This window comes from Trichosurus vulpecula, chromosome 2 (genome assembly GCF_011100635.1).
Source record: "Trichosurus vulpecula isolate mTriVul1 chromosome 2, mTriVul1.pri, whole genome shotgun sequence".
NCBI classification, from domain to species: Eukaryota; Metazoa; Chordata; class Mammalia; order Diprotodontia; family Phalangeridae; genus Trichosurus; species Trichosurus vulpecula.
In genome coordinates this window covers 387,071,887-387,089,982 of record NC_050574.1, presented here as the reverse complement: position 1 = coordinate 387,089,982, position 18,096 = coordinate 387,071,887, and the positions used below count along the sequence as shown (strand labels likewise).

The window sequence follows — 18,096 nt, the reverse complement described above, 5'->3', positions numbered from 1 at the left end:
TTAGCCATTGAATCAGAATAAATGTGAATAATAGGGAAGGAAAATCCAAGGCTAAAACTATCAACATAAAAGCATGGTTCAATGATTCTTATTTCTAGGGAGGTAGGAGAGGATTCATTCTAACTCCAGGGAAATGTGGTTTAGTCTCCTATTTTGATGCTTTGTCCTGACTTGGCAGGCTAGTGAGACTGGTTAACTTAGTCATTAAAGCAAACAGTGCTAATGAGTCCAAGGCTGCTTAGCTTTGCTCCATTCTTTTGCCGCAAACTGTACCCATAACCACAGCCAATCACTTCACAAAGGCATGACCTGAGTCACAAGAGAGGCCACTCCAGACAGAGTAAATTGGATTAGCACACAGCCATCACCGCTAATGCAGAAACAATTTAAAGCACACATAATTACAACAAAAGTGATCATGGTGATAATGATAATGATAGTCATTGGGCAGAGAGGATTCTCCTGGCCAGAATTCAAATACACCAACCCCTAGGGAGAGATGTAGTTATTTCTTAGTCACTACACTTAGAAAAAAGAAATACCTGACCTCTCTGAACATACTTAGCACAGGCACCACACATACACACAAATGAGTAGAGGATTTTTATGTCTTTTGTTTTGGTCTAGGTCTGTGATTTCAGTGGTCTGGGGAACTCCTTTTATGATACACATCAGCAACTGGTTTGTAATTTATACTTTTATAGCATTGCCTGAGGCACTGAGAATTAAGTGACTTGTGCATTGCCATACAGTTGGTCTATGGCAGACGCAGAATTTGAACCCAGGTCTTCCAGACTCCAAGGCTTGATCCTTTATTCACTATACTGCATTGCCTTCCCTTATATATGAGAGCTTAGGTCATTCTGGGAGTTCATGTATATTCATGGTAATTTCCATAGCCGTCTAAAAGGCTTAAGACAATTGAACGTGTCAAACAAGGGAAGAATTGTGGTTTAACTGAATTTTACCAAACAACCACTTCATTTTTATATCTCACAGACCAGACAGTAAGTCATTACTAATCTACATAATCCTAAATCTCCCAAAATATCTTAAAGGGCAATTAGGGATTTTATAGAATGTGTTATTTATTTACTCAGAAGGCTCTAATAGCCTCTTCTAAGCTACTATCTTCTGTTGTGTAAAATATCTATTTGGGACCTTTTAAAATGCGTATTATTTACCTGGTAGAGCTCAATGGCTTCTCTGGAGCCATTTGGCTCTGCTGTGTAAATTAGTACTAGGAGGGGATGAAAAAAGAAGCTGATGTTTAGACTTGATGGCTTGCATTTGCTTATATTCAGGGGTTATGCTTTATTATGCTAATAAACAGGAAAGTGTTGCAATATATACTCACTTTATCAAATCTTTGCAATGGCCTCACTATTTGCCTACACACCAGAAGGTATTGTATGTATACCTACGGGAAAGAACAGGCATCTGGGCTAGAGAAATACTTTGTTATGGGCACTGACGGTGGTGGATCGCTCTGCATGATGACCATAGAGATATTAAAATACCTTTCTATTATGCCATGGTGGCCTCGATTCATGTTTTTAAGAAACTATGGAAATAGGTTGGGCTAGAACATGTCACATAATAATAAGATCTAGCATTGATATTTTGTTTTAAGGTTTGCAAAACACTTTACATGTTATCTCATTTGATCAATGAGATAACTATTTGTTAGAAAACAGTACCACCAAATGGACACTACAATAAAAAGAGACCACGCCTCCCCCCTATAAACCGATCATGTTTTGGAAAAAACCTAAGCATTATTTTTATAACATGAAAATGTTTCGCTTCCTTTGAACATAAACTTGGATGGCAATGCTGAAGAATTCCAAGCCATGAAATGAAGAATAAGTGTCTTTAATCACCAGAAGGATTATGAATGGATGGGATGAGTGGAAGAATTCGGGGTTCACAGGTGATTGTAGGTGGTGGTGGAGTGTCTGGATGTGCCTCCTGGAAATTTAGCTGCAGGGGGTGGGGGGGAGAGGTAAGGACGGGAGGGCCTTTAGCCCTTCCTTACACACTTCTGTGCTCACTTTTTGGAAGTGCTGAAGGGGTGAGAGATGGGAGTGGAGGGAAGTGGGGCTATGGTTGCTGGGCCAGTAGCTTGCCTATTTCAGTGATTAATGGGTATAAACATTACGCAGAGCAGAGAATACAGGAAGGAGTTGAAAGGAAATTTATCTCCCCTCTGTGACCAAGGAACTCACAGTTCCTAGTATATGGGAGAAAATCAGGAGGAATATGAAAAAAAAAAGTTTCCAAATGAGATATCCCTTCCATATGTCTTGGAAGTATGGAAAGAAATAAAGACTTCTATACCAGAGGTATCAACCTTGCCCAGCAGGGGAGGAACAAGATTAAAATGTAATTGGGAAATATTTAATAAAATAAAATACAAAAACATAGATGATGTTAACATTTGACTTTCTAAGTTAATATACAGGGATCCTTCTGTATGGCCTATTTCTGTGTTTGATACCACTATTCTACAGTACAGAATTGTGCACTTGTGTCCAGTACTTTGTGACCCCATTTCGGGAGGTTTTCTTGGCAGAGATACTGCAGCAGTTTGTCATTTTCCTTTCCAGCTCATTTTACAGATGAAGAAACTGAGGAAAACAGGGTCAAGTGACTTGCCCGGGCTCATGTAGTAAGTAAATGTTTGAGGCCAGATTTGAACTTATGAAAACGAATCTTCTTTACTCCAGGCCTGGCATTCTATCTATGTACCACCTAGCCACCCTAACTATAGAATTAAGCCCATCCAAAAATGAGACTGTATTTGTAAAGTGCATAGCATGGTGCCTGGCACATAGTAGGTGCTTAATAAATGTTTATTCTTTTCCCTTCCCTTCTCTCTCCCAGAATCTAGAACAAGTCTTCAGAATCTAGAACTGACTATAGTGTAGGTTGGTGACATAAATCAGCATTTTCCTTTTAACCACCTCTTAAAGCTTTGGTGCCCGTAGTGCCAGTGGCAAAATCCTACGAACAGTAACTACAAATCAGCGTGGTTTTTTTCTTCCCTTAAATTACCCCAAAACATAAAGCGTGTATACAGTATAAACAATTAACAGATGATGATGTTATTGGCATTTTAGAAAATAATGAATCTGAAGGAGTTTGTATTCCTGTAATCATATTCCCATAAAACAATCTCCACGTTATTGCCAGTGAGCTGGCTGGTAACAAATATGAGTATTTGATAGGAGAGCCTCAGAAACTTACTGGCCATGTCACTGTGGGTAAGGCATTTCTATGAATCCCAGTTTCTTCATCTCTAAAATCGTGATAATACTTCCTGTCTTTAACTCACATAGTTGTTGTGAAGTTAAAATAAGATCATTTGTGTAAGGTACTTTATAAATCATGAAATGCTATAAATTTGTCAACTCTAATAACAATTGTTCTTTCTTACTCTTGATGGCCAGTAGTATAGATGGTGAGACCTAAATGAGACTGAATTTCATCGGACTGATGTCACCTACCTTTAAAACTGACTGCGTATGGGAAAACATTGGAAAAATCTAAAAACAGAGGTGGATATAGTATGTGCAGACAGGCAGCAAGGTGGTACAGATGGAAGGCTGACCCTGAAGTCAGGAGGAAGACCTGGGCTTAAGCTCTGCCTCTGATACTTACCAGTTGTATGACTATGGGCAAATGATTTATCAGGCTTAGAACCTTTAAGACTCCTGATCTGCGTCAGTGGCAAGAACATCCACATTGGGAGTTTCAGCATTCATACAGATGAAATTACAGGTCCACACCCAAATACAGGGTGTCGCAAAAGCTTCAGTGCTGCTTTTAAGTTTAAAAGTTCAAAACTATGCTAAGACTCTTGGGATGACTTGTATATTAAAGTTTAAGCTTTCATAGTGTAAAACCACACTAAGATTTTTGGGACGACATGCATATTAAAGTTGAATCTTTCATAGTTTTAATATTAAGCTTTCATTAATATTACATTTTAATAGTTTTAGATATGTCTCTGTATTTGGCATCTAGCTTAGGTGTTTGGTAAGAGCTTTTAAAATAAATGTTTGCTTTAAAAAAAATCCTGCTAAAAGTATAAGGGACCACTGATTTACATCGACGATCAATGCTTTAGGATGAAAAAAAATATATATGCACATATATACATATGTATGTATGTGCATATATATTGTATATCAGGATTTTATCCTCTTATTGCTTTATTGGATTGTGTCATTTCTTCCCAGCTAGATTGACAGAGGCCTCTTTTTCAACTTTTTTTGTATATCCTAACTTTCTCATGTAGGTCTTCATTCTGCTCTCTGAAGCAATACAGAATAAACCTAGTCCCTCTTATACATGACAATTTTTCAAATATTTGAAGTGTTTTACTGTTTGTTGTAAGTTCTCATACATAATAAATATACCCATGTAATCTATATGTATGTCATTGATCAGTTGAATAAGTCAGCATTTCTTTAAACACTTTTAGCAGGGCATTTTTTCAAAGCAAACAGTTATTTAAAAAGCACTACACTGGCTGCCAAAGGAGATGCAAAAGAATTAGGAAAAAGGGGCCCCTGTCAATCTAGTTAGGAAGAAATGACACCATCACATGGAACAATAGAGTACCTACAATAGAACATACAATAGAGTATGTGATCAGACATTTGTCTGATCACATACACACTGTTCTCAGATGTGTTGAGGGAACACAAAGTCAGGTCAGGGACATCCGTTCCATGACGGCAGCAATGATTCTATAATCATTCTATAATCTCTTGTCTATACAGGGCATGAGACAGGAGGGCATTCCAAGCCAGGGCACCAGAGCAGGCTCTACCGATGGTTGCACAGAGTGGGGGGATTTCGTAAGCCTTCTGTGGGTGAGGACAAGAGTGGTCTAGTGGGAGAAGAGGGACTGAGTCTGTGAGTAATGACAGATGGCATACTGTAAATATGGAGTGAGAAGTACCACTGATGGAAGATCTGGAGTTGAGGAATTTAGATGGAGTAGAGACAACACTGGAAGCTCTTATGCAGAAGATGATGTAATGAAACCGGTGGTTCGAGGATAACCACCCATAGTGGGAGAAATATTATCATTATAGCTGCATGTACAAGATGGACTGAACAGAGGGGAGAGTGAAGGCAGGGAAGATCGGATGAGAAGGCTATTAAAAATAATCCCATTATGAAGTTATTAGAATCCTGGACTAGGGTGGTGTGGAGCAATATGGAAGAACTAGCAGGATTTGGTGTCTGTATATGGGGATGAATGAAAATGAGACAGAGCCCTTGGGAGCTATAAGATGAAAATGTTAAAGGTTTAGTATACTTTTCCTGTAGAGGTTCAATTTAGAATCATGAGCTCTCTGAGTAAGAAAGTGGGAGCTTGTCTATTCTCTGTTTCTGATACAGAGGCAAAAAAGTATGATTTATTCAGTAATAGAACCACTTTAGTTTTTCCTGTTGGGTTCATATTTTTTGCTTTTTGAGTTGTTTCAGTCATGTCGGACTCTTTGTGACCCCATTTGGGGTCTTGGCAAAGATATTGGAGTGGTTTGCCGTTTCCTTCTCCAGCTCATTTTACAGATGAGAAACTGAAGCAGACAGGGTTAAATGACTCGTCCAAAGTCACAGAGCTAGTAAGTTTCTGAGGCAGGATTTAAATTCCTGAAGATGTATCGTCCTGGTTCCAAGCCCAATGCTCTATCCACTGTGCCACATAGCTGCCTTCTGGGTTCATATTAGACCAGTACTAATTCAGAACTGTTATCATACAATAATTATTCTTCAGTTTGTATGATAAGAATTCAAATATAGGGACAAAATCATCGAATGTCTCTCAAAAGTCAGATCTCATAGAACGTAAAGAGTTGGAAGTAAAGTTAAAGGTTATCCAATCTTATTTGTCATCCATCCAGTGCAGGAATTCCTTCTAAATCTTTGCCTCTTCTTTAATATTTCCAATGCCAGGAAACTTACTACTTTGGAGGTAGTCTGTTTCATTGTTGGACAGTTCTAGTGGTTGGAAGTTTCTTATATCAAGCCAAAATCTGCTTCCTTCTAACTTTGGCTTGTTGGTCTACTTAGTTTTGCTCTCTGCAGCAATATAGAATAAGTCTAGATTCTTTTCTATGTGAGCGTTTTAAAATTTGAAATGTTCATTAACATTAATTAATAACTATTAATTAAATTAATCATTACTTATAAACACAATTACTATAATGCAATTATTATTTACTGATTCAATTAACATAACATGATTAATTATTACTTATTAATCTTGAAATGTTTATTTTTCATATTTGAAATATTTTGCTTGCTCTTAGCCTTCTCTTTCCACAGCCGAAAATTCCTCAATTTCTTCAACCATTTCACATTTGACATGGTTGCTAGAGCTTTTACCATTGCAGTTATCCTCCTCAATGGAGTTCTAGTTTATTAAGGTTCCTTAGGCCATTGAGTTTCCCACAAACCACAGAAGAAACACCAACATAACTGTAGGCAAGATTCCTTGCATAATAGATTTAGCAGCACTTTCTGCCTAGCAGACATGAGTTCTCTGGTAACTCCTGTGGCTAGTCTAAGAGGGTGTACTGAATTAACACTTTTCATGACTCTGCTGTCCCTTTTCAGTTAGGATGATCACTATTAGTAGTAACAAACTAAATAACACTATTTATTGGAGAGCAGCATTTGGCAGACAGTGGGTCTGTTCTGGACTTTATCCAAGTTGGCATAGTTTCTGAGTTAATATAAGGATTTTGTTACAAAGCGGTCTCACTCAGCCAATCTCTGGGCATAGATTCCCCCCAAGAATAGTGTTAGCGAAAGTGCCACACTGAAGGCTAGAAAATCCAGGGCTTTTCAAAACCAAGATATTCATCTTTTTTTTCTGTCCCCTAAAGGGGCGCCTAGCAATTTTATTTACTCCTGAAAGGCATGGCTCTTGACTTTATATGGAAAGCTAGGCAGTGCAGTGGACATTTCAGATCAGGAAGACCTGAATTAAAATCCAGCTTTTTTTTTTGTTGTTGTTGTTTAACTTTTACTAGCTTTGTGACACTTAGCAAGCCACTTTATCTCTGTGCATCTCAGATTTCTCACCTGTAAAATGAGAATGATAATGACACCTACCTCCCAGGGTTGTTGTGAGACAAAACGAGACATTTGTAAGGCATTTTTGAGGACCTTGAAGAGCTGGTTTTCATCACCATCTACATCATTATCATCATGTTAACAATGTACCACAACTCTGACTTTCCTCACTGGGATGTCAATAAATTGCTAAGATATTAACCAAAAAATTACACTTATTTGCTAGTAGGCCTGAAAAGAGGTGAAGGCATTACTCTCAACCCCATTTTTTACTCTCTCCTTGGCTCTTAATTGAAGCTCGTTCAAGGTGTAATCTCATAAAGACAGATGTGGCCCTAAAGAAACCTGCCTCTCCTGTGTTGAGCCTTGTCTCTTGCCACTCACTAGAGGTGGGTTTCCACTCTTTTTTTCAATTTGGACCATTTTAGATACTGTAAATGGCATAGAGGTTAAAACCTTTCAATTTTCATATACTCTACACTTCCTTCCCAAAAGGAATTGAAGGTTTGAGATTATCTGAAGTAGATTGGAGAAAAGATCAAAACTAGACGATATAATGTGCTTACAAAATCCCAGACAGCTCAGTATTCAGCTGCCATATTACCTCTGGGTTCATAACGAACAGCAGTGGAGGGGTATTCAAGATAAGTGGATCTTGGACCTGAGACACTGCCAGATGGACAGACAGGTTAGAGCCTAATGATTCATCTCTGTGGCTCATAAAAGCATAGCCATTTCTGGAATTGTGAGCTGATATTTCAAAAGACCATTATATGCACAATTTAACCACATGGCCATTCATGCCCTTTGAGTGCCATCAGATTAACAACTGCTTTCATGTTGGCTTTTCTTACTTATTCATTCATAATAAATACATTCTCCATCTTTCTCCTAAATATTTCCTATTTCCTGCCCAATGTGATTTATTTAGTTGGAACGACACTACCTTAAAAAATGTAAATCTATATTTATATAAATATATATTATATATAAATATATATAATATATAATAATATAATATAATAATAAATAAAAATATATAAAACTATAATAAATATAAATACAATTTTAAAACATATTAAATATAAAATCCAAGTTATTGCAAATAATACTTAGATATCACAAAACATATTAATTCCTGATCTGTTGCTATAAAGCATCCTTACTAGCTCTGCCCTTTCTTTCAGAAACAGATGGAAGTAGTCCAAGTATATGATTAACTTCTTAGTCCCAGCCATTTCCTCTTGCTCTCCTTCCTAGATTTCAGGATTGACCTCTCGCTTCTCTGCTCAGCTTGATAAATCATGTGAATACTTTTTTTGATCACTTATCTCCTATTTACTACCTATGAAGGAAGATCAATCATATGTGGAGGCACTTCATATTCTATACTCATATATGTTCTTTCTAACAGCATTTTGCTTTTTTTTTCTAGCAACTTGGGCTCTCTTCTTGTCCCCAGTGTCTGTCTATAGTACTAAAGACATGCATACATCACCAACTGAGCTCATGCAAGCATGCAGATATACTCCCCTTAAAAATTAATTTCATTTCAATTTGTTTCACTTCAATTTTTTTTCAAGAAACATTGAATGCCTGCCTATCCTGTTAGCTCCATAGCAGCAAATGGTAATGGGTGAGAGGATCCCAACTAGAATCGGGAAGATGGGACATATGGTCCCCATCCCCAGGCAAACTCTCCAAGATTTTAAGTTGCAGATAAGTTGTGGATCTGCATCAGTGGAGGGAGTGTCCACACAATGATGAATTCATAGATCTAGAGACCCTCTGCCTCCCATAAATTCCCATTCAAGGTAAATATACCTGAGAAGCAAAGCTATAATAGAAGAAAGGGGACCGCAGACTGGTGTTTCTCCTTTTCATACATAGGATTTCTTTTAATTGAACTTTTCTTTTCTAAAATTTTTGTTGTCCCCTTCTCATTCTTGCTCTTTTCTTTATCATAAGCGTTAGTGGAGTTGGTCAAAGAATATTGGCATGCTGGCCATCTTAATTGCATGTCATTAAAGAGATCTATCTAAGACTCACCAATGAAAAACCGTTAATAGTCAGTGGGAGAAAAGAACAATCATGGCCATCCTGATTCTAGATGGTGCACACCACCATGCTCAGTCTCTCCTTTACTAAGTTGCTTTACTGAAGTGATAAAAAGGTACAATGAGCAAGCCGAGGCCTGATTTCTCACACTGCCTTGCCAGCATTTTTTCAGTTCTGACCTCAAATATGCCTTAGATGATTGTTGCTAAGACACAGACTGAACCCAAAGCTCAGATGGAACCAACGAAGGGCAAAGGCTTTCTGGGGAAGGGGCTGAATCCACAGACAGGATTTTGGCTAATGGTCTCCCCAATTTTAATTTGTTAAGATTCAGTTTTAATCACTGTACTCCTGCTGATATTGAAAGGATACTGTCCTAACAGTCAAATTACTGGTTGTTCCAATAAAACCAAAGCAGGAAATAAATGAAGCAATCTTGGTAAAGACCAGCTAGAAAGAATTTCAAGGCATCTGGCCAGCTCCTCCCTGATGGCTAGGTACCTGAACTATTTCAGAGAGATGAGATGCGGCTACCTATTCTCAGGAAAGGAAATAGCACAATTTCTGTTTGTAGCGTATCTCATAAGGTCTTCTCTTTGAGTCTTTCCCAGGAAGGTAAAATTCCCTTTGTCACTGGGAAAAATTGATGTTAGTAGTTATTTTCTGTGACATAAAATTATGATAATTGATGTCCCTAAGAGACCACAGCATTCTGGGCTTCATAAAGGAGAACATTTGAAATAAAATATTAGCTTCAAGGGCAGGGACTTTTTGTTTTTAACTTTGTATCCTCAGAACTTAGCTCAGAGTGGTGCATAGTAGGAGCTTAACAAATGCTAGTTGACTGACTTTTGGTGAAGTTCTACTGATATGATTTATGTAAAGCATATTATAAATGCTGGCATTTATCAAGCCCCTACTATGTGCCAGGCTCTGTGTTAAGCACTGGGGATGTGAAGAAAAGCAAAAACAACAACAAATCCCTGTTGTCAAGGAGCTCACAGTCTAATGGAGGGGACAACATACCCCTGTTTTCCCACAATATATTACACAAGAACCCCTTGACATCTGCATTTTACTGTTTAGGAAGCATGGTTATGGAGAGGTGAGACAACTTGTATATCTAGTAAGTGACCAAGCAGAGAGGTTCAAACCCTGAGCTTTTGACTTCAAATTCAGTGACCTTTTCACCACCACGAAGCTATCCTTATAGCATGTTCACATCTCCAGTTGTCCGGATCTATATCTTGCCACTGGACACACACAGTCCTCCCTCACTTAAATCCAATTCATTTGCAAGTCATGACATCATCTTCCTGATGTCATGGTCCCTTTTGAGAAGGAAGGACAAACAACAATCTGTGAGTAGTAAGAGCTGCCCCACTTGGGACCCAACTGGTCAGTTCCAACTGGGCAATGCAGCTTACTCCTTCCTTCCTTCTTCCTTTCCTTTCTTCCTCTCTCTCTCCCTATATAGGGTATCATACCTGCAAATTTTGATCGCTGAAACCTCAAGATATCTTGGGGTTTACAACATAGATTTTTTTTCTTTTTTGGAGGGGGGAAGGCAGGGCAATTGGGGTTAAGTGATTTGCCCAGTAAGTGTGTCAAGGGTCTGAGGTCACATTTGAACTCAGGTCCTCCTGACTTCAGGGCTGGTGCTCTACTCACTGCGCCACCTAGTTGCCTCTATAGATTTCTTTTTCAAGGACCATGCCTTAAACCCAAATCACTCTGGTTCTCACTGTCACTGATTTGGCCCTGATAGGTACCAGCTGAAACCTCATTCTGCCATTCTTTGGGTTCTGATGGCTCAGAGTGGGTGTAAATAGTAATTGTTTCTCTTTTGGTCAGGAACCCTAAGGGTCTTTCCCCTCCCTGACTCAATTTTTTGACTAGGTAAAAGAGGTCATTCTTTGCCTCATTTCTTCTAACCTAGCCTTAATCACTGAATGGGCTGCCTCAAAAAAGCTGAGACCTTGGAAAGAAAAGGCCACTTTCTCTCTTTGCATCCAGGACCATCTCTAGTTGTTCTGATTTATATCTAGCCTCTGGGCCCAAAGGCCCCAGAGGAGAGAGTGAGGCTGGTGACTTTGCATAGCTCTCCCTCACTTAAATCTAATTCACTTGCAAGTCATGTCATCACCTCCCTGACGTCATGGTCCCCTTGGAGAACAAAGGACAAACAACAACCATATCTGGAATGCTGTAGGCAAAGTGAACTGCTGTTCTTCCTTTATGAAGTTGGAGAAAGTAAATGAAAAACTAAAGTAATGGGGAGGGGAGAGGGTGTAGGAGTTGATGGATGTGGACACCCTAAACTAGAACTTCAGAAAGTGAAAAAGATAAAATCTGGGAGAGGCTATAATTTGTCCATAAAATTCTGAAGGATACGAATTTGCTCGCCAAATTCTAGGAATTCATTTTGTATAGCAGGTGGCAAGTTTATGGAATTTATTAATTTATAGGATCAGAGGATTAGAATTAGAAGATTATCTAATCTAATCCCTTTGGCAGCTAGGAGATGCAATGGATAGAGCATTGGTCTTGGAATCAGGAAGACTCATCATTTGTAGTTCAAATCTGGCTTCAGACGCTAGCTGTGTGACCCTAGATAAGTCATTTAACCCTGTTTGCCTCAGTCCCTCATCTGCCAAATGAGTCGGAGAAGAAAATGGCAAGCCACTCCAGTAACTCTGCCAAGAAAACCCCAAATGGAGTCACAGAGAGTCACTCATGACTGAAACCACCAAACGACAAAAACAACACTCCAATCCCACAAGTGAGTTCAAGTCCGTTGAATTTAACAGAAACATTTATTAAGCACCCACTTAGGGCACAGCGCTGTGCTAGGCACTAGGAAAGATACTAAATTTAGATAAGATACAGCCCCTGTCCTTGTGGAGTTTATCATCTAGTAGACATTGACAGGTGACAGAGGCAGAAAATAGACTGAAGTGAGGTTTAGATAAATTAATGAATTATTGTTCAATAATAGAGCTTATTAAAAGATGCTAATCTTTTGAGTATGATACAGTTAGAGGGCATTCACAATTCTTCACAAACTGACTTAAGGTACCACTTACTGTTTGAGCCATAACACTAGACTGGAAAGAACAGAAATATGACCTCGTATGGCACTTCTCAATGCAAGTTTATTCAAAAGCATATGCAAATTGAGGTAACTATATTCCCCACCTGACTTAGATGGCCTAAAATTCATTAATAAAAAATATTGGAAAACCTGAACCCAATTAATTCAAAGCCTGCTTTTTTTTAATCCCTTGCATTTTGAATTAATGAGTTCTTACTGTATCTCCAAATGATTACAAATGCTTCTCATTTATGGTGACTTCTCCTTTGGCCCTAAAACATCCACAAAGCCCATGGAAGTGGTCAGCAAAATAGACCAGAGTAGGCAGCTTTTTCTTGCATTATTAGGGTCGCATTACAAAGTCAACAAATCATTTTGAAATCTCTTTGTGACTAGAGTTCACATAATCCCAAAGAATAGGCAAAGGATACTTTTAGACACTTTAGTAGATACTATTCAGGTATAAATTGTTGAACCCAAGGTAAAAAAAGCCCTAACATATACACTTGAAGATATAGCATATGTATAAGAATGATACTTTGTGTTGTAAAGAGCTAAATCTATTTGATAAATATTTTCATTTTTTTCCCTTTCCCTCTTTCCTATGAGGTCTATATGTTTACTCATTTATCCTTATATTTACTTGCCAGAGTGAATTTGTTTCTGCTTTGGGAGATATGTCTTTCTTTACCATGTTTAGTACAGTGCTCTGAACAGAGTTGTCATACAATAAAGCAATAACAATTATTTAATTTAATCAATTAAGAATTTTAGCTTATTTGAGCGTGTTATAAAATGGCATAAGTTAGTATCATTGCTAGTCCAATGTCTTTCAAATTTTTTTGTACGCAAAGTGTCTTATCTTCTGGAAGTGTATACTAGAATTTTATTGGTTATATTACTGGGTGACTGCTTTCTGTGCTTCCAATCATATCTTCAAAAGGATTTGGTGTCATCCTAAAAATAGGTTTAGGTGAAGTCCACCAAAGTTTACCACCATTGCTTTGTGTTTTAAGCTGAACTATTTTTTACCTCCATATGTTTTGTGGAGAAGGTAATTTATTAAAGAAGGAAAAATGACAGTATTTTTAAAAAAGATAATATAGAGAAAAATAGATAAAAGGAAATACTGTGTCAGAAATAAAATGTGTTCAGACCTCCAACTTCCTTTTTCTTTTCAAGCAACAAAACCCTCCACAATTTGTTTGTTAACTGCCAAATTTCTAAAAAGCCTTTCTAAGACATTTCAATGGCAACTAATCTCACAACATGCAGAGTGTATACAGTTTGTCAAAATGAAGGGTTTTCAAGGGAAATAAAAAAATATGATGTTTATAAAACTGAGGTGGAATAAGTTTGGTGGTCTCAGTCTACCACCCGTAGAGAATGCTTTTCACCCATGCACAACAAATAATTCAGCCTAAGTGACAGATTTTGCTCTGGAGAAGCACTGGACTGAGCTGGTTTACAGAGTCAATTACTGCTCATTCTAAGAAAAGAGTGAGATTGGGGAATTGAAGGCAGGGCTGGGGTGGGGGTGGAATGCATCACAGCATCACAGGCTTCCGTAGAGGGGCTGAGGGTGAGCCAGACAAGGTTCAAGTGGCTGCCAGGAAAGCATGGGGGAAAAATCTCTTTGTGCCACTGTATGACATACTACCTCACTTGTAGAACCTGGTAGTTCTTTAACTTACAGGCACCAACAAAAATTCCCTCCTGCTGTGTCAAAATGGTGGGGGGAGGGAGGAGAAAGAGACCTATTTCAGGAAGCTACTTTACATCTCCTAGTTCAACTGTCCTTTATATAGTCTTTAAGGCAAACTCTAGTGCCAAATGCTGCTCAACCATGTTTATTTATTATATTTACATGTCTTATTCTGTAATACAAGTGAGAAAAAAACTAAACAATACAAGGAAACAAGAAATGGGGAACACGGAAGCATGAATTGTTGGGTTTTGTGCATAAAGCATTTCAATGGAGAATCTCATCAAAAGAAAGATAACTTTCAGTGAAAGGATTTGGAGAAAGTCAGAAGAAAACATTTCAAAATAAATGAAGTACTTATTGCTAAAAAATAAGCTTAGATTTCAACAAACTCTAAAGCTCACAATTTACTGTATCATTCATGCTTTCCCCACCAAGTTTCTTATCTCTTGTCTCATAGCACAACAAGGGATTCTGCACACTCTCTATGAAATACAACAAGACTGTGATTTTTGCAGTAATAAACTCCACACATGCATGACAAATCCAAGCATGCAAAGTGTTTAACATCCCAGTTCACAGATACTTTGGGGACAAAAATCCGATTATGAATTATATGCCACAATAAATAGGGCTCAACGTTTCATAAAGCAATTTATAGTTCATAAAAATGACAAAATGTACCTGTCAGACAGAACGCGGAGAGCAGATCTCTGTGCGGCCTGCTGGAAGAAAGGGCAGAGATGTTTATTTTATATTCTGACTTTTAAATTATGTGCTCAATCAACACTTAAGAAAAAAACGTGTTACACACATTTTTGTCATGTGGCCAAATTTCAAACTACCAACCAAGTAGCAGACAGTGTTTCATGAAATGAACATTCCAGATGAATAAATGTGAGACTCTGTGATGTACACCATCACACAAGAGAATTGTCACAAGGCAGGCGCGGTATTTTAGGGAGTAAGAACTCTTATTCAGGTAATTTTCAGCAAGTTTAAGGATGTCAAACAAGGACAAAAATTCTCCTTTTACTCTGATCCCTTTCCCCATGTTTCAGCATTTTTACCTGTAAGAAGACTGTCTGCTTTGATTTTTTTTAACACCGTTCCGCCTGCCCCGTACCGCCCACCAAGTTATAATTTTGGACCAGCAGTCGGATTTATGGGAAGGGATCTGTCTTCCTTCATTAAACTCTGCTCCAACTTTTCCACATACCTCCTCTTTCTCTGAACTGTCTCTATCCTTCCCCATTCAACTTCTTGTGTTTGGTTGGGAATTAGGATAAGGAGAGAACAACAGACTGTCCCATATATTCTCTTGCCTCTAACTCTAGTGTCATTCTTAGGAGGCACAAAGATGTTTGAAGGTCAAGACTGACTTTAGAATAGTCCAAGATATAAAGAAAACGGGATGTGTTTTACTTGGTAGGTTTGTTGTGCTTTACTTGGTCATTGCACAAACCAGAGCTCCCAATAGACTGGTAAATATGGATAACTGGGGAGCTTCTAAAATATTCCTATATATTACTTCCATGATACTGATAGAGTTGGCAAATGGGGAATCTTCAGAATGCAAACACCTAAAGAGCAGAAATGTCACTTAAAAAATTTTTTTTACAGCAAATAATTTTACAGCAAAAGATTTTTCCACAGCAAATAATTCTGGTCCTCTGCATGTCAGTACCTTTTTTCTTAGCCAAGTTAATCAAATCAGTTAGTGCATTATTTTTGAATACCCACTGGATGCAATGTCTTTTACTAGGCAATGTGGGTACCAAAGAACTAGGAGAGATAGTCCTTGACCTTAGAGAGATTGACACCTAACTGGGAAGTCTGAAAAGAAAAAGACCTAACTTTGAATACATTTACAAGGTACTGTGTCAATAAGAAGAGGTTAACATGATGTCCAGTGTGTACATATCTATGAAGGAATACAGGGGCAATGGAGGTAAACAGAGCTGGATGTTGTCCAAGAAGGAAGGTATCCTGGAAGAACAAAGTGTTGAAAGATGGAGAGGGGCTTGAATAGGTATAGAGAAGAGAGGCTGGAACGGAACAGCACATGCAAAAACACAGAGCTAGACCCCACAGTACTGGGCCTGGAGTCAGGAAGATTTAGTTCAAATCTCACCTCAGACACTCACTAGCTGTGTGACCCTGGGCAAGTCACTTAACCTCTGTTTGTCTTAATTCACTAGAGAAGGAAATGACAAACCACTCCAGTGTCTTTGCCAAGAAAACTCCATGTAGAGTATGTCTTCCTTTGTATTGCCAAAGCTTAGCATGGTGCCTGACACACAGTAGGTGCTTCATAAATGCTTGCTGTTTGACAAGCATGCATGGGTTGTGATCTGTATCACTGGAGGAAGTACCCACATCGAAAAGATCATAGATCTGCTAGCTATTGAAATACATTGTTTTCACTCTTCATTTTAAAATCAGGCCTTTCCCCTCTTCCTTATTCTCATGTCTATCTCCTAAGAAAGTTCAATCTATAGTGTTTTCACTGAAGATGGCAAGTGTTCAACATATAAACACTACATATTCCAGATTCCCCAGCTAAAGGGATTTATGAAACCCAACAGGTTTTGGGGAGCCAAACTTGAAAAACGGCTTGGCTCACTATCATTGGAAAGTCCTTGATGAAGACACATGAAAAGCTCTGAGTTCCCCAAAAGAAAAGTGACTGTCTTATTACCATGATCTTGTTACTCCAACTGACGTTTAAGAGTTAGTACGTCCTGTTTTACCTAACATTGAGAATGAAAGCTGTGACCAAAAGTCAAATAGCGATTTCAAGCATCGATTTCTGGCTTTCCATGAGAGACTGTGTTTTTAGGTTCGGATCAGCGCTGTTAGTGTATTTTAAAAGCAAACAAGCAAAACGACATCTACCAACTAAGTTTCCAAGATACTGTCTTTCTCCTCTACTCACTGGTCCTTAGCACAGGGTTAAAAAATGGTAAAGGATCACTCAAGAAGCATTTATCATAAGCTGTTCATAGTGAATCAAAGTGAGTTCTAAAAGGATTTTGGAATTAGGCTAGACGAATAGAGCTGGAAGGGATCTAATTCAACAGCACTGCCCTGCCCTCCCATTTTAGATTTGAGGAAACTGGGGTTAGACTTGCCTAAGAGTTACATGGTTAGTGACAGAGCAAGAAATGGAACCCAGGTCTCTTGATTCCTAGTTGTGTTTATTCTTCCAGGCTACTTTTCGATCTGCTCTTTGTAACAGATAGCTTCAGTGAATGTCACTGTAGTCTTATGAGAATCAGAAGATGAGTATTGATAGGGTCTTTTGTACTAAAATTTCCAAGGTCTCCCAACTGTGTAAATTAAAAACCCAAAAGGCCAATCATCAGGGTTTAATGCAACCCCTCGCTTCCTCTTCAAAGAAAGAAAACTCATTTTCATGTTTTTAAAATATTTAAAATACTTTAAAATATTTTCATCATGGTTAATTTTTAGATTTTAATTTCTGCTTCTCGCTTTTTTCTCCCTTATTACCACCCCCCCGCCAAAGTGTACAGTTGGGAAAGCCCCCTTTCAGTTTAATAACAGGGACAAAATGGTATCTTTCATAAAATAGTATTATCTTCCTATGACTGATCACTCTACTAATATTTCAGCGCTATTTATGTAAAAACTTAAGCAACAGGGTGGTACTTAGTACCATCTATTGCTTGCTCCACTATTTTTAATAGTCTGATTTTGATTGTGCTATTTAATTTGCATTTTATTTCACATCATTAAAAACTTTACTGAGGACAACTCATCATCCATCAAGGAAAGAGATGAGAATATGTTAAATGTTCTATATAATTCCTTGAAATAAGAGACTGAGCTAGGTGTGTGATTTTTTAATAAGGATGATGGCTTTAGATTAAAATTTGATACCACAAACCATGCCCAAAGACTTCTAGAATTTATGACTGTAAAAAAAATCTCCTTTGGTTTCTGTACATTATTTCATTTTACTGTTGGAAAGTAATGAAATAAATAAACATTGGATTTAAACTTTACTACAGGGTATGAAATAGCAAAGAAAAAATTACTTAGGTGACTCATGAAGTGAAGCCTGAAAAACTACCCACAATAAATTAGATGAATAGCCCAATTTCACTTGCTCAAG

General features: G+C 38.0%; 1 protein-coding gene across 1 annotated transcript in view; it reads right to left on the bottom strand.

The window, feature by feature from the left end:
- The window catches only part of AFF3 (AF4/FMR2 family member 3), a 658,787-nt gene that overhangs the window by 99,636 nt on the left and 541,055 nt on the right, over positions 1–18,096 (bottom strand). The window contains exon 10 of the mRNA XM_036747397.1: positions 14,643–14,683. Within this exon, the coding sequence (XP_036603292.1) occupies positions 14,643–14,683 (41 nt within the window). The remainder of the gene's footprint in view (positions 1–14,642; positions 14,684–18,096) is intronic.